Here is a 24,819-nt window from a genome sequence, read left to right as displayed (position 1 = left end):
TGGTACACGGCTGTGCTCCAACCAACTGAGCTAACTGGCTAGCCTCAAAAAAGTTTGTGGAAAGATTTGAATTATCTTTTAATTATATTTTTACATGAACTTTTTGATGTGCCTTAATATATCTTACAGAGTTGTGAGAGTTGGATATTTTTTAAGCAGTTAGCAAAGGTTTTAGCTAATAAATAGTAAGCATTTAATAAATGATAGTTCCTGTTTTTGTTTTAGAGGGTGTGCCTTTTCGTAAGAAATAAATGAAGGGTTAGCAGATTGGTGACAGTTTAGTGTTATGCTGTGCATTGAGGATTTTGCTTTCTTACAATAATAGTTTTGTGTTGGTTTGATTTCCCCTTGGATTATATATTATGGGAAAAAGCAGAAGTTAAGAGTTGTGAATATTGGGACTTCTATTCTTGTGTGTTGAATGAAGGAGAAACGGGCCATTTATGGATATGGCCTGTTTTATTTTGCTTTTGAATCAGAGAACTGCTGTGATAAAAGTTTCATGTCTTGTACTTGAGTAGAGGAACACTTTTGTGAGTGGAAATCTTCTCATGTATAAGCTAAGTTATGTTAAAGGAACTTGTTATAAGTTTCCATGAAACTGAGTAAATTTTTTTGGTGTGAGATAATGATAGAGAATGGTATTGGTGTTTAAGGATCTTTAAGTACTATAATATAGCCCAAATAGAATGGATAGGACATAGTCAGATTGTTGGTTTAGAAATGTGTTAGGTCAAAATAATGCACTTTATTTTAGTTTAGTGTCATAGTGACAGGGAATCTAAAGAAAACAGGGTATTTATGGAAAAGGAAAATTATTGAGAAACCTGGACGTTGAAAAAGATTTTAATTTTTTTTCTGGTATTTTCTTTCTTACCGTGAAAAATATAGTGGAATAATGCCCCCTTCCCTATTAAAACATCTCTATAATTATTTCAAGAAACATAATGAATCAAAACCCTCTTCATTATTCAGAGAGAAATTTTTCAAGAAATGATTTAAATACAATTCTAAAAATCATTTTTGTTTTTAGATGTTTTATGAGACAAAGTTTTTAATGTTTAATTATTTCTAAGAATATGATTAAAATTACTAACAACATTATCTTTAACCTTTTTAAAATCTCACTTAATGTTGGTAGAAATTTGGCTTGCTTTTTTTTTTTTTCATTGTGCACAAATATTGGCCTTCTAGGTGGGGAAATATCATAACTTGATAGAGATCACACCATTTTAATTCAAAAACTTGTTTCTGTTTGTGTGAGGTTTGAGTAGGTTATATAGGGATCTCATTTCTTCATGTAGGCTTTCTCAACTACCTATTTTTCTTCAAACGAAAATAGCTTTTTTGGAAGGGGTCATAAATTAAAAATACTCATAATTTATGCTTAAAAATTTGAAATATAAAATTAAATGTAAAGAAAAAATATTCATCAATCATAATTTCATCACCCAGAATAAACAGTTAACATTTCCTATCTCTAAAATTCTGTTAAGTGTTCATACTTAAAAAAAAAAAACAGTGGGATAGTATGTGTATATTCAAATTTGTAAGCTCCTGTCTCATTTATTACAGCTTAGATTTACAGAACAATTTTACTTATGGCTATTTATGTAAAATTATAAATAAAATAGATTAATGTCAGATTGTACATTAAGGGAAGGCTATGCTATACAATTTAAGAGATTCATTGCAGATATGCAAAGATGGCTCCTTATTTGGAAATATATTAATATAGCTCATAACTTTATTAATCGATCAGTGGAGAAAAAATTTTCCAAGTATAATAGCAAATGCCAAGAAGGCATTTGATGAAATTCAGGTTCTATTCCTGATTAAATATATTTAATAAAATAGGAATAGATGAATACTTTATTAAAAATTGTATGTCAAAACGTGTCAACAGCATATTTAATGTCAACAGTATACTTAATCCTCAGTTTAGCTTTCTAAAACATAAATTTGACTTAACGATTTTCCATCTTTGCCAATCACATAGGTGAAAAATTATATTCTTGCTTTAAACTTTTGAATTTCTTTGATTGCTGGTAGGGTTGATAGTTTTTTCATGTGCTTGTTAGCTGTTTGTATTTCCCGTTTTAAATTGCTGTTTGTATCCTGTTTCTCTTATGGAGTATTAGTCTATTTCTTAATGATTCAAAAACATCTGTTTATTCATGGATTTTAATCTTTTGTTTTATATGGCATATATTTATACAAATATATGTACAAACATTTGTATTTTTAAAGATATATTTATGTTTATCATTATGGTGTTTTTTGCTAGTAAGAAGAAATTAATTTTACATTGTCAAATATGTCAGTCTTTTTCTACAGATTTTGGCTTTTTTAAAAAGCCATTTTCCAGCTCTATAGAATACAACGATTTGTCATTTTTTAGTCAGAATTTCCAAGCTATTTTCTACACATTATTAGTATTTTTGTGAGGTGTTTTATAGGGGGGAAATACTCATGATAATTTTTATCAGTTTTTTATAATGTAAATTTTTAAACATACAGAAACCCTGAAAAAAAATGTTACCACTAGCGCTTATATACAGTAACCTGGATTTAACATTTTGTCGTATTTGCTATATTTCTAACTCTCTGCGTGTTATTTTTGTTGTTATAGCTCAACTATTTTAAGATAAATTGTAGGTATGATGTCACTTTTCTTCAGAATACTCTCATGAATCTCCCAACAATAAGAATTTTTAAAATATAACCATAGCATTATTGCCACACCCAATTAAACTGCTAGTAATTACCTATTATCATTTAATATTCAGTGTATTCAGATTGTCCTGGTTGAACAAAGATCTAACCCAGTAATGTGATTTTTAAATCTCTTTAATCCAGAATAGTTTCCCATCTTTCTTCTTCTTCCTCTTCCTCTTCTTCCTGTACTTTTCCTTTTTCTTCTCTTCTTCTTCCTTTTCCTCCTCCCTTTCTTCCTCCTTTTCCTCCTCTTTCTCCTTTTTCTTGTCTTCATTGTTGTGGGAGATTGTCCTGTGTATTGGCCTCTATGATTGCTCCTCGCCCCTAAGTTGTGATAACCAAAAATCTCTCCAAACATTGCCAAATGTTTCCCAGGGGGCAAAATTACCCCTGGCTGAGGACCACTGCATCTTATTTTTTAAAATAAAATATTTTTTAAAATAAAAAAGTAGCACTTTATTTTTTTTTTAATAACTTAAAAATTGTTTTTATTTTGTTTTATTTTGAATCTGTTTTGTCCCCTTGATCTATGGGTATTTTAGCTTATTCTGGCTATGTATTTTACTTATCTGTGTTGTTTAACTAATAAGTAGTAATTTGAAAAATAGCTTTATTGAGATATAATTTGCATACCATACCATTCACGCAATTGAAGTGTACGAGATTCAGTGGCTTTTGGTATTTACAGAGTTATGCATTCATCATCACAATAAGTTATAGAACTCATTACCTCAAACTGAAAACCCCTCACCCTTTAGCCAACACTCCCCAATTCTACCTCCCCCACACCCCAGACTATCACAAACCTCTCTCTATGGTTTTGCCTATTCTGGATATTGTAAATAAGTGGAATTGTATGATATGTGGTCCTTTGTGATTGATTTTTTTCAGTTTGCATGTTTTCAGGGTTCTTCCGTATTGTAGCATGTATTAGTATTTCAGATTTCTTTTTATTGCTGAATAATATTCCATTGTATAGGTGTACCACATGTTGCTTATCCTTTCATCAGTTGGTGAACATTTGGATTATTTTCACTTTTGGGCTATTATGAATAATGCTGCTATGAACATTTGTACAAGTTTTTGTGTGAACATATGTTTTCATTTCTTTTGGGTATATACCTAGGAATGGAATTGCTGGGTCATATGGTAACTGTTTAAACCTGTTGAGGACTACAAATTATTTTTCAAAGTAGCTGCGCTATTTTACGTTGCCATCGGCAATATAGGCTGGATCTATTTTATTCACATCTTCCGGAACACTTGTTACCATTTTTCTTTTTGTTTATAGCCATCCTGGTGAGTGAAAAGTGGGATCTCATAGTGGTTTTCATTTGTATCTCCCTAATGTTGTTGAGCATCTTTTCGTGTGCTTATTAACCATTTTTATATCTTTTTTGGAGAAATGTTTATTAGAATCTTATGCCCATTTATTAATTGGATTATTCATCTATTATTCTGTTTTAAGAGGTTTTTTTTTTATATTCCAAGTAGAAGTCTATTATCAGATATATGATTTGCAAATGTTTTCTCTCATTCTGTGGGTTGGCTTTTCATTTTCTTGATGGAAACATTTGCAGCACAAAATTTTCCAATTTTGATGTAGGCGAGTTTATCTATTTTTCTTTTGTTCCTTGTGCTTTAGGTGTCAAAGAGTAATTATTAAATTCTATAGTGCATTTTTAAAAAAATTAGCTTCAGTTAATTTTATCAAGTATCACATATGCAAGATAAAATAAATAGATAAAAGAAGGGCTGACATTAAGCCATTATAGTTTTTCCTAACTTGAATTTTGAATAATTTTTTCATGAATTTTATTGTCATATCTTGGTGTGTATGTTTGTAGAAGACTTTACTGAGGATTGAAGGTGATGGGGGCTTGGGTTTACTTTGTAGCAGTGCTGGATAATTAACAGCAGTCTTGCATGCCCTGCTGTGGTGTTCTTCATGGTGGGCCAGAACCCCTAGAGGAGGAGGAATCCTCCAAAAGCAAAGACCATGTATTTGGAACCCTTGTTTCTCTGCCTGCGGGATCTGCTTACTCCTCTTTGCTGCATGATCTCATGCATTATTGGGGGCTTATTCATTATCTTTTCTCCCAGCATATTCTGACTCTCTGGATCTTAGCTCTGGTGATCCCTTCCTGGGTTGGCCTGTACTTTCAGCAGCACTTCAGGTCCGGGAATCATGGCTTAAACATGGTATTTTTGAGGATCATTTTCTCTGTTTATGGTCTAGCTGCCTCTAATATGTTTGTTCTCATCACCTCCATCTTCTTTGTGTCACACTGCTTCTCATTCAGTTGGGAAAGTTTAATTTGCCACTTAGTTAAACCTTGAAAATATACAAATACATATCTGTTTTTCTTTTTAAAAGCTTCCATATCCAAATCTCTTTTAAAGATCCCATGTATGCTATTTCCTGGTTATTACCATAATTTGACCAACTGTTTTTGTATTGCTTTCTCAAACAGATGTTGTTAATTTCATGTTTTTTCAACTGGTGGAGTACAGGTTTTGTGACAGTCTTTATGATCATTACCTGGTTGAAATAAACATTAGGAGTAGTGTCTTCACTTAAATATTTTAAATGAGTGTTAATTGAATGCAAATGACTTAAGGATATGGTGTGTTCTTTGTAGGAAAAGTGGTATGTGCTGTCTAAAAATAATAAAGTATTATTTGCAATATATGTATTTTAAAAATCACATGCTTCTTGAAAAGTAAACAAGTGTAAAAGTGTATTAAGTAAAGAGTGAAAGTATTGTTTACTTTTTCCATTTTAAAAAGTTTGGGTGTCTACTTCCATACCTTTCTCTAGGTGTAAACACACATGAGAGAATTTTCATTAAATTTAAAAAAATTATTCTTAAGGGTAGTGATGTGAATTATCTTCTTCTGATTTGATATTTTTTTAAGTGTTTATCTAATTTTTTCAGTAGTTTTTGTTTATAGTTATACTCTGTACTCTAATCTTCTTTTCCCTCTATTCTGTAGATAGTAGTTGCTCATTAAATTGATTTGACATGGAAACCAAAGGCAAGTGGAACCTTGAGTGTTAGGAGGATGCCAGTGATCAGAAAGGAAAATAAATTGGTGAAGAGGTTTCACTGTGGAAAAAATATCTTGATTTATAAAACATTGGTTTAGATGATTAATCAGAAGATCTACTGTATTTTTCTTTTACTTATTAAATACATACTTACTGGGAGCCTGCTGTATATTCCAGATATTGTACTCGACATCAGGCATACACCAATGAGCAAAGCATATACAGTTTACGTCCTCATAAGGCTTACAGCATATGGTATATACAGGAAAATAAACAGGCAATTCTAATGTGATGAATGAGGATACTGGCAAGAGAGTTGTTGAAATGGTAAACTATGGAGTCCAATTTAGATGAAGAAGTGAACACTGAAGTGGGCTAAGTGAGGAAAAAGTAGAAGAATTAAGTGTCTGCAACTCTGAATGACATTGAAAAATAGATGCAGTTGGTATAACTAATTTAGACCTGGAAGATTTTCATCAGTGATTAATTTTTACATTTCCTGCTCTGAGAAGACAGGGTGGTCATGAGTTTTAGGATGTGATCTTATAGTATTTAAAGTGGAGTTACAGTGAATGTTGGTAGAGGTGAAATGCTTATACTATTAAAGTAGAGTTTTGGATGGATTATCCATGTGTATGGTTGAAATAACTCAAGGTTATGCAGTACTTGGGACAGAGAAGAATGTTGTATGACATGTATCAGTTTTCAGTGAATTATGAGTAGAGCCTTGGAGGTCAGTGGTTCTCACCTGTGACAGTGTATTGGAATCACTTGGATGACTACAATTATCAATGCCCTTATCCCAGCTTTGCTGCACATTAGACATTCTGATGAATGACTCCCATCCCCAACTATTCTGTATGTGGTATAACTCTGGTGGTGGGATTTCACCCCCTCCCCTTGTAATTCTAATGTGCAGGAATTACATGGGAACAGGGGTGTTTACAGGGAACTGGGAGTTATGGTTGGGATCATGACGCTGCATCCTGAAGTTGGGGTACATGGCAAACGAAAAATTAAGCAGCCTTTGAGAAGGCTGCAGAAGCAGCTTGTACTTTTGAAGCAAGATAGTGAAGTTGTTGAGGATATAGGAGTGTTTATCTTAACCATGAAACAGAATGAGCCTAAAGGGAAACTTTAGGAAAGAGGGAAGCAGTGGGAAGTTGGATAAAGGAGGAAAAAGCAATAGTACAGAGGCCAGAGTACAGGCAGGAGAGGATTGATAATTGAGTAAATTTATCTCTTAGTGGTAACCAAGGATAACAGGGCTTAGTGGGTTCAGAATTAGTCTGGAGCGTACATTCAGCAGTCCTATGGTAGACGATAATTGGGAATTGTGTGGATGGTTCTCTGGAGTCAGTCTAGACCTTGAAAGATTGAATTTCATAATAGAAAGTTCTAGCCCTGTATGCTCTTGGATCATGGGCCTGGATTGATTGTGCAAGATGCAAGGAGAGACTCAGGGTTTGGGGCTGTTATCCCACAGGCTTCCAGGGTAGTGGTTAGAGGCCGTTTGTTTTAACATTGGCAAAGGGAGGCTCAGGAGTCTTAAAGGTTGGTTAGTTCTGTATAGCATGGCTCTTCACCTAGATGTACTATTTGTGTTTTGACACTCTACTGTACCTAACAATGGCAAAGCCTTTACTATTTACTTTTACACTTTGATGATTTTCAGGAACAGTTTAAGTTCCTCAGTCTCAGATTTGTGAGAAACTGTTTATAAATTTTCTTTTTTAAATGTAGAAGAAATGGTATAGACTTAGAGTGAAAAGGGACCGTATATATTATCTAGGCTAACTCCCCTTATTTATGTCTTAGAATTTTATGCATAGAAAATTGAAATGAGTTTTAAAAAGAAATCATTTAGCCTAGATTAACTAAAGTATAACTGTATAAGAGACGGGACATTTATAATTGTTAAACTGGTTCAGATTTGTTGTAAGAATAAATCTGTTAACTGCAAACCATTTTATTAATTTGATATGTAACTTGATTCTTTTTGCACTGCAAACTTGGATGTATGAGAACATTAGACATTACTGTCAGCAGATTGCTTCAAATTTATATTTCTTCCGAAATTAAAGAAAGCTTTTAATAGTATTATACTCATGGCTTTTTAAGAGTTACCCTAGTTATATAAGAGAACTATGAAATTGCTTTTGAATGAACAGTTGATTTTCAAAGAATTTCCAGTATATTTTTGGTCAGAATAAGGTAGAGAGTAAAATTGTAAATTTGGTAACAGCTTGTTGTAGAAATAAGAAAATTGTATGCTAAGTGAAAAGACTTTTGCATAATTATAGTATATCATGTTAACTAGTAATTAAAACCCATGTGCTTTTACTAAGCAAAATATATGTCATGATTAAAGCTTTTATACTTTAATTATAGTGACCTTATTTCATGTTTGAATTATGAAACTCAGTAACTTTTTGAGGCTGTGATACCAGGTAGATGAAGCCTATTATGGGTAATGGGGATTTAGGCTACATCAAAAGGATACTTTTAATACCTGCGTTGTGACATACATTTTTATTTGTATCTTTTGTATTCATAGCTTTAGATGTACTTAGCAAGATGAAAATGGAGGAGCAATTTACACTAAATGGTGCTTGTTTTATTTTCCTCTTTTTGAACTGCTTTCATTGACTTGTCTCATGTTTAGGTGGATATGAATAGTACCCATTTTTCTAATAATCAATGGGTATTTATTAAAGAACCCTGCACAGCGAGTCATTTGTCTTAATCATCTGGCAGTACATTTAGCAGTTTTGTTTTATAGATACAGATTCAGACTGTTCATAGGAATGCTATTAAGATCTTCTTTGCTTATGGGAGGTGACATCATTTGGCTGAAAATTTCTAGACCAAAATTATTTCTAATATACTGTATGGTGTGAAATTCTGGTAACTCAGGTTGACACTTGTTATGTTGGAATCCACCCAAAGCTGCTTCTTGAGGAAAATTTTGGCTTTTCTCTTTTGGCTTTGCTGTAGTATGTGACCTTATAAAAGTAGTGTGGTGAGAACACTAGTTAGGCTCTTTAGTTTTTATGGCTTATCTGATTTTTAGATGTATATGGATCTACTTCAATCAAAAATGTAAAATACCAACATTCAGTGACCTCAGACTATATGATATTCAGTACCTCTCAAAGCCAGAAAGAATTGATTTTGGTAAAAATGCCCAAGTTATTTAATCCATCCTTTCAGATTATTTTCTTTTTTAAAAAAAATTAATTTATTTATAATTGTGGTTAGATTTTCTAAATTCTATCCTTGGTTATAGTTTTACTCTTAGAAGACTTGTAGTCTTACAGCACACTAGTTGTACTCCTTGCAGAATTGCCTTCATTGCATTATCCTTTAATACCTAATACTCTGTTTTTACTTAAAATCATTATGGGAAACAATTTTGTTAAACTTTCTAATGACTTTCCTGTAAAATTGTTGCCGAGAACATTAATCAGTACTTCCTGCTTTGTCTTTCAGATAAATTCCTATATGATACAATTCTTTAAAAATTCAGTGCTACAGATACAGAATACCAGTTAATGAGAGGGATCTTGGATATCATCTATTCCCAACCTGTTTTACAGATGAAGAAATCAAGGCCTGGAGAGGTCAGCTATAAGTAGCTAGCCTAGAAACTGGGTCTAGAAATTGTGTCTTCTAAGAACTGATCCAGTTTTTTTTTTTCTAAGATTTAAAAAAATTGATGTAATGTTGACATAACGTAAAATTAACTATTTTAAAATGAATGATTCATTGGTATTGAGTACATTCACAGTGTTGTGCAACCACCCCTCTATCTATAAGTTCCAAAACATTTTCATTACCCTGAAAGAAGATCATATCCATTAAGCAGTTTCTACCCATTCTCATGTCCCACCATCCCTTGGCAACCATCAGAGTTCTGTCTCGCTGGATGTATCTGTTCTGAATATTTCATATAAATGGAATCATAGAATTTATGGCGTTTTGTGACTGACTTCTTTCACTTAGCATAATGTTTTTGAGGTTCATTCATGCTGAGGCATGTATCAGTACTTTATACCTTTTTATGGCTGAATAATAGTCTATTATTTGTTGATACCACAGTTTGTTTATCTGATGGACATTGGGGCTCTTTCTACCTTTTGGTTATTGTAAATAGTGCTGCTATGAACATGTGTGTACATGTACTTGTTTGAGTACCTGTTTTTAAACCTTTTGGTTAAATACCTAGGAGTGGAATTGCTGGATCATATGGTCATTCTGTGTTTAACCTTTTGAGGAATTGCCAAACTGTTTTACACAGTGGCTTTTACATATCCTATTTGTTTTTATTTTCCTTCTACTCCATCATGCCGAGATCATGCTATCTTGGAAAAAGAAAATGAGCTAGAGATTGATTTTTTTGTTTTTAAGGTATGAACTCTTATTTGGTACATCTTTTGCAACAGATTTTTCACCCAGTTTTATCTGTCCCCCTTTTGTCCATTGGTTTATTGGTTAATTGAATTTGATTTTGGTTTGTTTCTTTCATTCAAACGGAGGTGAAGTTGCTATTCCTTCATTTCTTTTCCCTCAAGGTATTTGTGTTCTTAGAACCTACAGGAATGATTTTGGAGATCTTAGTAAATATCAATCTATTTATTGTGTAGAATAAAAGGAAAATAATCAAAAAGAAGAAGTAGTAACACTGAATTAGTTTTGGGTACTTTCAGGGAGTTATTTATAGGTTTTAATTGACTAAAGGGCAGGTCAAATTTCCTTGTCTTCCACCTTTGCTGTGGGAGTCAGTTGGTGGGTGTTGGGCTCATTTACCTGCTCAACATCCTGTTCGTGACACCAGCTGTCAGGCGAGGGCTTAGAGACCCTTCAAACCTGTTGTACAGGCTGGATTACCATACCCCTCATGTGCCCGGCTGGGTCACCAGACCCCTCACATACAGGTCGCAAGCTAGGTAATTGGGAAAAGACCCTGGGAGCCATTGACAGAGTTGACAGGTTCATTCCAAAGTGAGCTCAGTCCTCAGCTTCCTCAGCAACAGCAGCAGCTTACAGCAGCCTCCAGCAGTAGCTGTGGTGGTCTCCCAGAGCATACTGGGGTCGCTGGCAGCAACAGCTTGTAGCACCAGCCTCAAGCAACATAGTGGCCTCCCTGTGGTCCTCCAGGGGCCAGGGCCACTGTGGATCAGAGCCATTAGTCTTTTATACTTAAGTCCGATAAACCAGAACACCTGGCTGCAAGTCACACAACCAAAGAACACCTGGACACACATGCATAATCATCAGGCAATAATTAAGGAACAACTGGGTGCGTGTGCATATTTACATCAAATGTCCAGCAAGATTCTGAACATCTAAGGGACCCAGACCATTTACCTTCACTTTCCTTACACTGGGGCTTGACAATTGTTTATTGAGTTTCCTTATTTGAGCTGTTTAACCATACGTGTTGGGAAAATATAGGAAAATGGTCAGGGCCCCTTAGATGTTCAGAAGCTTGCCAAGCACTTGATGTAAACAGGCACATGAGCCCAGATATTCCTTGGTTATGACTTAAGTATAAAGGATGAGTGGCTCTGATCCATACCACCCCCGGGGGGACATGGAGAGGCCGCTACTGCTGCTAGAGGTTGTTGTTGCAAGCTGTTGTTGCCAGGGCCCCCAGGATGCTCTAAGAGGCCACCATTGCTGCTGCCGCTGGATCTGCTGCTGCTGCTGTGGACTGAGCTTGTGTAATTTGCCAGTGGCTCCCAGGATCTTTCCCAGTTACCTTGTGTGGACCTGCACGTGAGGGGTCTGGTGACCCAGCCTGGCTGTGAGGGGTCTGTGACCCAGTCTGTACAATGGGTTTGAAGGGTCTGTGACCCTGTTGGCTTTAGTTATGAATTACTTTAACAATACAATTGGTGTAGCTATTAGCTATTGCCTCAATCTGACAACTGGCGTAGTTGTGTAGCTTTACAAGTGGCATAGTCGTGGCAGGATTCTGGGCAGGAAAAAGAGCCCAGCAATTGCTGTAGTCGTGGCAGGATTCTGGGCAGGTAAAAGAGCCTGGCAATTTGCATAGTTGTTGGCAGGATTCTGGGCAGAAAAAAGAGCCTGGAAATTGCTGTAGTCGTAGCAGGATTCTGGACAGGTAAAAGAGCCTGGCAATTGGCATCATGAGTAGGATGCCAAGCAGAAAAACAGAAAGCTCCTTGGGAGGGGGAGGAAATGTGGCTACCCTTGGGTATGTGGTGCCTGGTGGCCGCTTTCCTATTGACTGGGGTCTGGCTGTTGCTTACTGTACTGTGAGCCAACATGGACCAGAAACCCCATGGAGTGTCACTGTTTTCAGATTTGCAGCAGTAAGCAGACAGGTTAGAAACGCAAGTATGTACCCTGGAGGCTGCAGTACAGCAATGGGTTCTTGATTCTGGCACCAAAGATGAAGACAAACCCAATGGTGAGTTGGGGGAGACTGTGCGTCTCCTGGAATGACCTGCTCATCAGAAAGTGAAGCACGAGCAGCCTATGGGACCGGGCAGACCGGTAGGCAACCCACAGGGGACCCAATTCACTACCTATGTCCCATATACCCAGGTCAAATTGGTTGGCTTGGGGAAACAGTAAAACAGCAGAAACAGGGAGAACCCTTGGCTGCTGCAGCTATGGGACCTAGGGGTGGATGGTGTAACGTACTCTGGAGACGATTTAGTAAACACATGTTGCATTTGTCTGAAGGCAAATGGCTCACTGGGTGCCACTTAAACCCGAGAAGGTGTAATGTGCTCTGAAGAAGATGTAGTAAATGCATGTTGTGTTTGTCTGAAGGCAAACGGCTCGGAGGGTCCACTGAAATCCAGTGGCTCGATGGGTGCCGTGTAAACCTGAGAAAAGAGTGCCACATGCAGATGAGCAGATGACCCGAGGACAGGCACCCCCGCAGAATTTCAAGTATATTTTCATATGGTAAAAAGGTGGAAAAGTTAGCCTCCGTTACTATGCTCCTGTCTCTGTGGCAGTGGTTACAGGATAGCCACAGATATGCACAGGGGCAGTGCAGCTACTCTTTGATGGACTGGGCAAATGCAGTTGCTCGAACTGTTTGGGCGAATGCTGTAGAACTGCCCAAGACTATGAGTGAATAGCCGGTGTAAGCCAAGCTGATTCAAGTGATTCAAGAGCTGGGGATGGGGCAGCTAGATGCTAATAGCCAAGAGAAAAAGAAAAGGCCTGGAGGGCATTTCAGAAGTTTGGGAGAGCACCCTTCCTATCACAGAGGCCTAGGAGAACTGAGTTTCTCCAGAGGACAGATCTGAGGCACCACTGACCTTGGGAAACTGCTCCCTGCATCCCAGACACTCTGGCTGGAGCAGCCCTGCCAAGTGTGATTCGTGCAGCAGCTCTAGAGAGCAAAAGCTGAAAAGCTTGGTGGCGTTCATGTTGTGTTAAGTTTGCAGGCCAACAGAACGTGAGAGCATTGGAGGCATGGCAGCCTCCACCCAGATTGTGAAAAATGTATGAAAAAGCTGGGGGACTCAGGCAGAGACTTGCTGCAGGGGTGGAGCCACTGTGGAGCAATGTGGAACAGAAAAGTGGGGTTGGAGCCCCCACAGAGAACCCCCACTGAGGAGATGTCTAATGGAGCCAGGATGGTGGGACTGCTGCCAGGAGCCCAGAACTGTGGGGCTGCTGGCAATGTGCAAGGACTGCCTGGAAAAGCTGAAGGCACCAGGGCAGCTCAATGGTCTACACCTGGTGGAGCTGTAGGAGTGAGGCTGCCAAATGCTTTGGGGGTCCAGGTGCCCCAGTGTACTTAATGTTTGCCCTTTTTGGGTTTTGGGTTTGTTTGGGGCCTGTTTTTCCTTTTTCCGTTCTATTCCTCCCTTCTGGAATGGGAATGTGTACCCAATTTCTGTCCCTCTATATCTTGGAAGTAGATAAATTTGTTTTTGATTTTTGCAGGTACACAGCTGAAAGGAGTTTTGCCTTTGGTCTCAGATGAGACTTTGGACTTTGGACTTCTGAGTTGGTGCTAGAACGAGCTAAAGACTTTTGGGACTGTTGGGATGGAATAGGATATGTGAATGCAAGGTCAGTTATCCTTGTTAAGGGAACATCGCAGAAGATTCTGAACATGTAGATTGTACAGTGAGGGACCCTGAAGGGGGGTGGATTGTTGGGGAAATACAGGAAAATGGTCAGGGCCCTCAGATGTTCAGAAACTTGCCAAGCATTTGATGTAAATAGGCACATGGGCCCAGGTATTCCTTGGTTAATGTAATTGCGCATGTGCACACAGGTGTCCTAGGTTATGACTTAAGTATAAAGGCTCTAATCCATACCGCCTCCCGCCCCCGCATCCCTGCATCCATGCCCCCAGGGGGGCCACAGGGAGGCTGCTACTGCTGCTAGAGGTTGTTGCTGCAAGCTGTTGCTGCCAGGGCCCCCAGGATGCTGTGAGAGGCCACCACTGCTGCTGCCACCAGATCTGCTGTAAGCTGCTGCTGCTGAGGACTGAGCTCATTTTGGCTGCCAATGGCTCCCGGGATCTTTCCCAATTACCTAATGTGGACCTGCATGTGAGAGGTCTGGTGACCCAGCCTGGCATGTGAGGGGTCTGTGACCCAGTCTGTACAATGGGTTTGAAGTGTCTGTGAGCCCTAGCCCTGTTGGCTTTAGTTTTGAATTGCTTTAACAATACAGTTGGCATAGCTATTAGCTACTGCCTCAACACGACAACTGGCGTAGTCATGTAGCTTTACAATAGGTAATCTCCAATCTAATTCCTTCTTTTAGAAGCGAGTAAACAAAAGTCCAGAGGCATTTTGATTGCCCGAGTTCATGTGGTGTCTTAGAGCAAACTAGGACTAGAAACAGGAATTTCTGACTACTTTTTTAGTTACAGTGTGTTGTGCATATTTAGTGACTTAAAAACAAAAAGGCCTTACATATTCCTGACATTTACCTCATCTTGCTTAGGATTTTTCCAGTTGGAACTCTTGATTGTAAGGAATAGAATTATACCCCAGTTACCTCATGTAAAAAGGAGGATCCGGGGAGGTAAAATAGATTGAAGCTGGTCCTGTAGGAACTAAAAAGCCAAGTGAAACCACAACTCTGCATCTCTCTCAGCAGCCACAGTTTCTCATCTCAGCTTTTCAGTGTGTATCTGCTTTATTTCTAGTCTTTCACCTGGCTTCGTTGCTAACTCATTGACGTGTATGTCCCCTCAAAATGGCTATGCCAGCTTCCAAATGCATCTATTCTTTTCCAGGTTCAGTACCCACCACTGACTGGCAACAATTTATAACTTTTCAAATTATTGAGAGTATAGCTCAGAGCACTGATGGAGCCAGGTCTCAGGAGGTATACTTATCAGCTAAACAGTGAATTGGTTCCCTTTGTGGCAAGTTTGTGGACCTGGTCTAGAGCAGGTTGCGGGTAGGGGAGGGAAAAGTAGATAAGATAACATGATTTTCAGGGCTGTGGATAGGAGCACATGGGATAAACATATGAAACATGCCTTTTATAGTGTGTAACCATTTCTGATTTCATATTCAATTTGTTTATTAATCAGCTACTAAATATTAAATAGATATTGTATTTGAGTGAAAAGGCTGAACAGATATAGCATGGCTCATCACTCTATATCCCTTGCATCTGTGTATTAATTGTAAATGAATCTCTAATAATTCTCAAAGGTGAAGATATATGCTTCTAGAGAATGTTTCTTTTTAATCGTCTTTTTCCCCATAAGTTTATTTCAATGTTTATTTTTAGTGTTTTATGGTCCACTGTTTCTTGAATGAGTGTTTAGTGTATTAGAAAGGGAGACTTCTTCTGATTTCTCTCATTTATTCATGCATGTCATAGAATCTTTGAGTACCTCTTATGTTCCAGGAGTTTTGCTAGCTACAGGGAGATGAAGTTGAATATATGTTCCTTGTCTTTATGCTATGGAAACTGAGCTGTCCCTCTTGCAATTATTGGAGGTTAAATACTCTTTGTGCCTTTAAATCCATCACCTGTTGCTCTGTGAGTCATATCTTATCTCATATGTACTTTCAATTGGCTTCCTTTGCTGTCTCTTTCCCTAAACGTTAATGTATATACAAATGTCTTCTCATTCCCTTTTAAACCCCCTGTAGTCTGGTCCTGTGCTCACTATTCTATTGATGCTGCTCTCTGTAAGGTCAACAGTTAACTTACAGCTGTCAAATCCTCTGGAGATTTACTGGTTTTATCTCACTTAACTGTTCTGCTTTTGGACACTGCTGATTACTTCTTTCTTTTGGAGGTACCATTCTGTCAACTTTTGAGACTTTGCCTACTACTGGTTCCTTTTCTACCTTCTTAGTCATCTTCGTGGGCTTTATTTTTCCTTTCGTATCCCTTAAATGTTGATGTTTACCACTATTTCATCCTTGACCTGCTGCTCTCTTCATGACCTACTTTATTCTCATTTTTAAGATTATTATCTGTGTGGCAATAATAACTTCAAATTCTGTATCTCTAGCCTAGAACATTTCCTTGAAAATGACTGTATTGATATACCCAGTTGCTTGCTGGCTGTCTTCATTTGAGATCTTGTAAATACCTTTACCCTCAGCATGTCCCATACTGAACTCAACTCCGTCTACAAAACACTGCAACCCAAACCTGTTCTCTTTTTTCTTTGGGGTGACGGGCTGTTCAGTTATCACTCAATCTTAAAAAGCTATGATGATGGCTACTTTCATGCTCCATGCAGTTAATCACAAAAACTGTTGATTGGATCATCTAGATATTTCTCCATATGTGCTGACTTGTCTCTATTCCCACTCTCTCTACTCTATTTTTGGACTTTAGATAAAGTTGATCATAACTGACTCTTCACAGGTTTTTTGGTCTTCAGGCTTGCCTATCTAAAATCTTGCGGGTAGTTTAGAGAATGGTTTAAACTTGAGTGTCCCTTATGCTTCTCACAATTTACCTTTTAAAAATTCTTCAGTGGTTTCTCTGTGCAACATTGCTTCTTCCTTCTTCCTTCATTGCCTACTCATGTTGTTATCTCTTTATCAGTTACCCCGTACTTTACTTGGCTATATCCTGGTTATTCTTGGAGACAAATCTTAGGTGTCACCTTTTCTAAGATGCTTCCTCTGATTTTCTGCTTCCCCTCTTTCTGGTTGAGTCAGATGTTGTGCTTCTTCCTATTGCCTTGTAATAGCTGAGGCATATCTATCATTTTACTTACTGTATAGTTTTATTAATGATATGTATGTTTCTCTTCCTCTAAAAGACTGTGAGCTTCTTGAGGCCAGGGACTATGTTTTACTTACATTTGAAATTACAGAGCCTAGCTTTTGTAGGAAAATGATAGACTTCCATAAATGTTTACAGTGAACGAATGAAAGAAGCTTCCAGTGTAGAAGAGGCAGATATACATAAATAACTACTGTAGAATTTTAAATAGTGCAATGGAGGCGGAGAATGTAAGGAACAAACATTGTATCTGGGAAGATGGCGAGGTACTTAACGAGGGAAGGATTGCTTGGTGTAAGATAAAAATTTGAGCTGGTTCTTGAAGGGAACTTGCTAGAGGTACTTGCTAGAGGAAAAGTAATTCATATGAGAAAATAGAAGCAAGAGAACAGTTCCTGCTCTTTGTAAAGCCAGGTATTTCATAATCTTTTTCAAAGGTCATTTTGTCAATAAGGAGATGGAATAGTGGGGAGGCAGGAATTATAGTCATGCATCTGTAATGAAGGTCTTGTCTCAGGCTTTGGCAGTGAGGAGGGGAGGGCCCCAAGAAATGTTAAGGATGTAAAATGGGCAGGCTGTGATAACTGGTTGAATGAGGGAGATCCAAGAGTTTAGTCCAAGACAACTCTGACATTTCTCTTTTCAGTAATTGGGTAGGTACTGATGCCTCCTTTTAAGTAAGGAAATATAGGAGATATTAGGGGTGTGTAATGAGTTAATTTTGGATGAGATAAGTTTGTGGTACCCATAAGAAATTCAGGCAGAAGTGTTCAATATGTAGTTGAATATAAGTTTCTGAAATTCGAGATATGTCTGAGCTAGAAGCACAGTTTTGGAAGTCACAGTATATATGGAGTAGTTAAAAGTAGTGAATTAAAGCCAAGATTCCTCAGGGGTTGCATATACATAGTAAGACTACAGGAGGATGAAAACAGAACCCTGGGAATTGCAGGCTTTTTTCTGCTTAAAGATAGTCAAGGGTATACTTGCAAAGTAGTATTCATTTCCCTTGGTCCCTTTTATTCCGTTTATCCTTTTCCACTTTAACATAGCTGCAAAGGAAAAATTTCTGGACTATTTGTGATTTCCTACTTCCTTTCCTTCTTCACTCCACTGGATCCTTCCTGAAGCTATTAGTTTATTCCTCTTCGAGGTTTTTGTTGTCAGACTAAAATGGGGAAAAGGAAATGCTTAAATCAGACATGTGAAATCAGATCCCTAGAAAAAATGGGCATATGTATTTATACCTTACCTTTCTCTAAGAAGTGGCTGTCTGCCATTTAGAAAAAATTATATTACTCTTTTTATCTTTTGTTTTTCCATTTTTGATAGTGACACAGGTACTGATAAATGTCTTGTTTCTTTAATCAAAACAGCAATAAAATTATGACGATAAGTCACATCTTGGACTCAGCAGTAGGTAAACCTTATAACAAGTGTTAGTACTCTGGCAATACCGAAACATTCATGGCTCATTTTCATGGGAGTTGTTGCCACTCAGCTTTATCCAGTTATTTCAAGGTTGTGATTTCACTGATTTCAGATTTTTTTGTTTTTCAAGAAAAGCGAGAAATCCTGATTTTTATGGATTTTTAAATGTTTATTCAGAATTTTTTGAAAAAATGCTATGTTGGTGAAATAAAGCACTTACTGCATTTGGTTCTGTTGCGTGTGAGGTAAGAGAAGAAGCTTTACTGGAAGCCACAGAAAATTGTACTGGAAAAGGAGACAGGCTGAATCCCTGGGTTTTGAAGATTGAGTACTAATGGGGACCAGTCAGATGGGCTGAGACCCATTGTTAGTAACTGTGCTGGCAGTGAATCCTCGCCACCTTCAGCTTCTTATTTGATGAGGTCTTGATCCTGGGCACTACCATCAGTGACTTGAAACTGGAGTGGTTGTTAAGGAAGATACTTTTCTGTTATTTTATTCTGCATATTTAAGTACAAAATTATAAAACATGCAACACAAAAAATACTTTGGTGCTTTAAAGAATGTAAGAATATAACCAACATGAATAGAAATGTTTCTCTTAGCTCATGATTTTCAAGTTCTGAACACCTGATTTACCAGATGAACTCAGGATGATATTTCTCAGGACTGACTGTGTTATCTGTTTATTTTTATTGATTTAAGGAAAAGAATTTTTACAGGAAGTCTCCTATTCTTACCATAGGAAAATAAAGGAGATATTTGGAACTGACCTTTGGCTATTCTCCAAGTATTTGTTAACTCTGGAGGAGGGAAGAGTAATAATTCTTGCAAGAGGAATGTTCATAGTTTTGATTTTGCATGTTCATATTTAGAAATAGTTTTGTAAATAAATTCCATTTGTATAAAAATTAGATCTTAAAATTAAAAATTACATTTTAAAATGTGTCACACAGTATTAGAATTTGATTATTCTTGATCTAACCACCTTTTGACCACATCAGATTAGATTATGAGTAGAAGTTATTCACTAGGCCTCCTGAATAAAGGAAGTGTGATATTTCTTTGAGGAGGGAGTTTAGGTGGAGCAAGTTGAAGTATGTGTGAATATATGATCTCAACTAAAATTTTGACCTAATAATTTTCCTTAATTATGTAATACATATTTTATATATGCTTGTAGTTTCTTTTAAGGGTTCCTGTAAGGTTTTCAGTATCAGAGTTGTTCATCTCTATTATTTTTTGTGCTAAGATGAGAGATCGCGAAGGCTGTGAAATGAATCTAAAGTCAGTTAATTTTAACATTATGTGAAAATAGGTTTTTCTGCATTTTATTAAATGTTGGAATGAACATGGGAATCAATATATTGATTTCATTTCCTTTGTATATATACCCAGTACTGGCATAGCTGGGTCATAAGGTAGGTCCAGTTTTAATTTTTTGAGGAACCTCCATACTGTTTTCCACAATGCCTCTCATGTTTATTGCAACACTATTCACAATAGCCAAGAGATGGAATCAACCTAAAGCCCATCAGCAGATGAATGGATAACATACTTGTGGTATATATACACAATGGAATACTATCAGCTATTAAAAAATAGAAATCCTATCAGTTGCAGTAACATGGATGGAACTGGAAACCGTCATGTTAAGTGATGTAAGCAAGGCACAGAAAGACAAAGACTGCATGATCTCATTCATATGTGGAATCTTTAAAAAAAAAAAAAAAAAAGTGGTTCTCATAGAAGTAGAGAGTAGAATAATGGTTACCAGAGGCTTGGGGTGGGGAGAAGTGGTGGTCTAATGGGTGCAAAACTACACTAAGTAAATCATTGTGCAGTATGTGTGTGTATTGAAAAAACACACTGTACCCCACAAATATGTACAAGTAAATGTTAAAAAAAAAGTTGGAATGAATTTTGAGCAGTTTGATTTTTTTTCTTATATATTCTTTTGACCATTGGTAAATCTGACCATGTGTAAGTTTATTATAATTCATGGTTGTTGCCATCTGGCTGTCATTCTCCCACTGTAGTAAAATCATCTTGTACTAGTGATTATTTATATGTGGTTTTAAAAATTGCTTTTTGGAAACTCTTGAATAGTGCATTTATCCCTTACAACTAGTGCATGTAGAGTAGCGATCATATTCTTACTTTGTTGCCACTTATAAATGAAATTTTTAAATACTTTTAGAAATAATAGTATAAATAACCTTGAGCATTTGGCTTAAGTTCAGTAAACAAATGTTTCTTTCTTTGCCCTACTTTTGAATCAGTGAATTTCAAAAAGTACTTTCCCTGTTGTACACCACTGAGTAGTCTTAGTATTTGTGAATCTTTGTTTACTTGGAGTTTTTATTTTTGGAAATTACCAAAAAAAGTATTTACAGTTAGTAATTGGTTTGGGGTATTACCATTTTGGTGGAAAGAATTGGGTAATGGTAAAGGAAAGAGATTAATTTTTCTTGTTTAACTGCAAAACTGCATTTTGAAGACAATTTAAAAGGAGCTTCAAAACTGTTTAAGCTCTGGACACATAATCATTTCTGTGTTCCCCCCATACTTTGTAAATGTGTTTATTGTGACACATCACTTTTATGTTATTGTTACATGTGTATTTTACCTTTTTTAGTTTGTGAGCGTATTGGGGGCAGGAACTGTCTGATTCATCTTTGGATCATTAACGCCTAACATACTCATACCTAATTATTATAGAATCAGTATGAAACCCCCAAGCAAATTGTTTTGAAGGACAGTAGTTTTCATACAAAACATACATATACCCGCCCACACATAAAATAGGATATTAAAACTCAGTACTTAGATCCATATTTAAAGGAATCTTTTTCTTAATTGAATAGCCATGTGTATGTTACTCCACTATCAACTAATCATAGGAAACTTTGAATCACTGGTTAGTTTCCTGGGCTAAAAACATATAGCATATGTATGGGCTGTTTATTTCCCTGCAGTGGTTATTTAAGAAATGCAAGTGTATTTATTGTCCAAGTGAATTTTATGATTGTGTTTTAAAAATATTTTTAACGAAAAATTTCAAACATTAAAAGTAGAAAGAATAGTATAATGAAGTTTTTGTTAAAACCACGTTCAGTAAGCTGTACACATTGCAGTTTCTTTAAATTTTAATTTATTTTTAATTATACGTATTTGTGGGGGTACAGTATGTTGTTTCAATATGTGCATGTATTGTACAATGATTTACTTAGGGTAGATAGCTTATCCATCACCTACACATTTTTCATTTGCCGTGTTTACAATCAAGATCTCTTTTCTAGCTATTTAGAAACATACAATATAATGTTATTAGCTCTAGTCAACTGAGAACACCAGAACTTATTCTTTCTACCTGTAACTTTGTACCTGTTAATCCATCTTTTCCTCTCCTCCCTGCCCCATCCTAGCCCCATAATTCAAGGTTCTCCCAGGTTCCTCTACTCACTCCTCCCCCCTCCCATTGAACTTCATTTGTTGAATGAGCTGGGTCTTTTGCCCCTTAGTATTTCCCACAGTCTGATTTTTGCTTAGTTTATTTCCATGGTGTACTGTAACGTTTTCTGTCTTCTCCATTTCCTAAATCAGATTTAGGTTTGATTTTTTTGTGTGTGGGGGGGGCGGGGAGGGAAGACTCTTTTAGAGAAGGTGGTGTATATTTTTCTTTTGTGAGGCACATAAGGTCTGGTGTTCTCTCTCCCTCTTGGCTGTAGCAACTAGATCATCACTAGACCTCTAATTCATTAAAGATGGCAATATGGTGATCTAATTCTATCATTTCTTCTTAATTATAAGAAATATTTCTTTAAAAGAGAGACTGGATTTTTATGAACCCTCTGATTACCATGATAAATGCTTAATTCTCTACCACTTTTCAAAATAATGAGTTAGTTATTTAGTACATTCCAAAAGTGATCAATGGAATTTTTGAAAAGTGTCTTTAAGATCTCTTGAACTCAAATATTTGAAGTGTTCCAGTCCATTGTAGATATTATTCTTACTGATTCTGTCTTTAGCCAGTTGGTGCCTTCTCAGGTTGTCTCCTAAGTCTTCTTGACATACCCTTGATAGTCTTTGGTAGCTTTCTGGTGCTCCAGGCTCATCTTAAACATATTCATACTTGGAATCAGCCATTTCTAAAAGTAGTTTTGGTTCATTTTAGTGGAATGATCAACAATATTTTTTACTGAAAGATAAAATATTTGATTCTTTTTGTAGATTTGTTGTTCTTTTTAGGGCATATCCTCCTAAGGATTCACAATCAAATTACTGTGTTGTAAAATCACTTGAAATAGTTTCTCTCTGGTTATTCTCCTTTGTCAGTATATACAGTTAGATTAGTTTGTTTTTATAATTATGTAAAATATTTACACTACTACAAAATCAAATCTATAGAAAAGTATTTTTAGAGATGTGTAGCTTTTATCCCTGTCCTTTCTATCCTGTTTCCTCCTTTCCCCATGTTATAATTTTTAAAAGTTTTTATATACCTTACATTAAAAAAATAAGCAACTATGTGTATTTTTGACTCTCTGTCCCCCTTTCATAGATGAATGATAGCTATACATATATACGTTTCTTTACTAGTATGTAATTAAATTTAAGAAGAATAATCAGGGTGGTAAATATTCTGATACCAAGAAAATAATTTCTTTTAAGTAAATAGAATTGGTATTTTCTTTTCTGACAGCTTGATGAATTCTATTAGCTCACATAGTTAGCTCACATAATTGAAATTTAACTGTGTAATCTTTGGTAGATTTTAAATATTTGCTTTCAATTATTTTTAAGGGAATACTCTTTTTTTGTATGAGAGGTATTTTTCAGTTCCATTCCTAAACAAATTTAACATATTTATCTGTCAAATGGAAACATTTATAAGGAAATGAATCTATTTCCTTTTTCAAATATTAAAAGGTCTGCTGTAAAAGAGCCTAATATTTTCTTTTTGATGAAGGTTGAAAGTTTATTACTTTTTAAATATTTTTTGAAAGTTATTATTAAGGCACAGAAACATGTATAGCTAGAAAAATATATTTTCTAGAAAGTTCCTTTGGTTAATTTGTTTCAGCCTTGGCTATCAGATGTTTTATCAGAAATTCAGGAAACCTTAGTAATGCAGTTTTGCAATTTGAAACTTTTGAGTATTTGCTGGAAGCCTGTCAGGACTGTTCTTTATAGTCCCATCCACATTTTAAATACTCTTTATTATTATTCTTATATCAGAGAAAGCATTCAGTAAATACAGTCCTTTGATTTTTTAATACTGTGGTTTCCTATAGTTACTTTTTCAGTGAGTACTGTGGGGCAGGGAAGGGGGTCTGCCACCTAACCTAGTTTGTATCCTGAAAAATAATGCATGTTTTGAATATACCTGCTATTACTTTAAACTGTGTATGAGTATTTTGTAATTGATAGAATCTAGTTTAAAACAATGAATTCATAGTAGCTTGCTGTCTTATATTTTCTTTATTGTTGGATGCTAGGAGTCCTACTTTTAGCATGTGGTAATCTATCATCTTTTATAACTACTGCTTTAATAAAATGAAAGGTTCGTTCTGGTAGTCACCTACATACGTGTACATAATTCATTCTTTAAAATGTATCAAGTCGAACAATATACTTAAAAAGGAGATGATTCTGTTACCAAATCACTGAAAATACATAGGGGTGTGTACTTGTATGTGGATACATAACCTAATTATTGTGGGCACCACTAATTGGAAGAGAAAGGAGAAACTCCATAGATATCCAGTAGTCGTCATCATTGCCTGCAGGCCAGTTAGCCAGAGACAAAGGTGGTTGATTGAAGTGTCTATCCTTTCTATAGGTCCTCTATCTCTCCTGACTGAACAGCTGTATTGAAAACCTCTACTGTGTCACTAGTCTTCAATCATCTTCACAAGGATATACTAGGTACCTTAAATAGGAGTGTGAGAGGATCTTTATTCCTCTGTCAGTGGAGCATGAAAAGAGGGATTTGCAGCCAGTTGACCCAAGAAATGTACTGATGATTCTTATGTGGCTGCTCCCTGAAAAGGAAGTAGTGATGCAGGTTGGTGTAAGAGTATGTTGAGCCAGCCAGAACTCTATTTCTGTACATTAGTACCACAGGAGAACAAGGACCACGCTCTTGAATGATCTTTTTTGTTGTTGGAGGATACAAATATAGCACCTGCCCATAGCTGTAAGGTGAGGGTGAGCACTTCCTTTTTTAGGGTCCCCCTCCTTTTTTTCCTTTCCTTTTCTTCCCATTTTCCCCTTCCTTCCTGTAAAGCTAGGGCTTACAGACCCCTTGAGTCTTTTGCACGGATTGGGTTACAAACCCTCCACACACAGGTCTGTGAACTAGGTAATAGAAAAAAAAAGGTTCTGGG

The 24,819-nt window shown here is 36.4% G+C and overlaps 1 protein-coding gene across 3 annotated transcripts in view; it reads left to right on the top strand.

Annotated features, from left to right (window-relative positions):
* The window catches only part of SNX13 (sorting nexin 13), a 157,628-nt gene that overhangs the window by 12,362 nt on the left and 120,447 nt on the right, over nucleotides 1-24,819 (top strand). For 2 of the 3 annotated variants that reach the window (XM_063099106.1, XM_063099105.1), the window contains exon 2: nucleotides 9,263-9,393. The exons of the other annotated variant lie outside the window; for it this stretch is intronic. In XM_063099106.1, coding sequence (XP_062955176.1) covers nucleotides 9,325-9,393 — 69 coding nt within the window. In that variant the 5' untranslated portion in view covers nucleotides 9,263-9,324. The remainder of the gene's footprint in view (nucleotides 1-9,262; nucleotides 9,394-24,819) is intronic. 3 annotated transcript variants of the gene reach the window in all.

Source organism: Cynocephalus volans, chromosome 6 (assembly GCF_027409185.1).
Source record: "Cynocephalus volans isolate mCynVol1 chromosome 6, mCynVol1.pri, whole genome shotgun sequence".
NCBI classification, from domain to species: domain Eukaryota; kingdom Metazoa; phylum Chordata; class Mammalia; order Dermoptera; family Cynocephalidae; genus Cynocephalus; species Cynocephalus volans.
The sequence above is the reverse complement of the archived record's forward strand: the minus strand, read 5'-3'. Positions and strand labels throughout refer to the sequence as shown.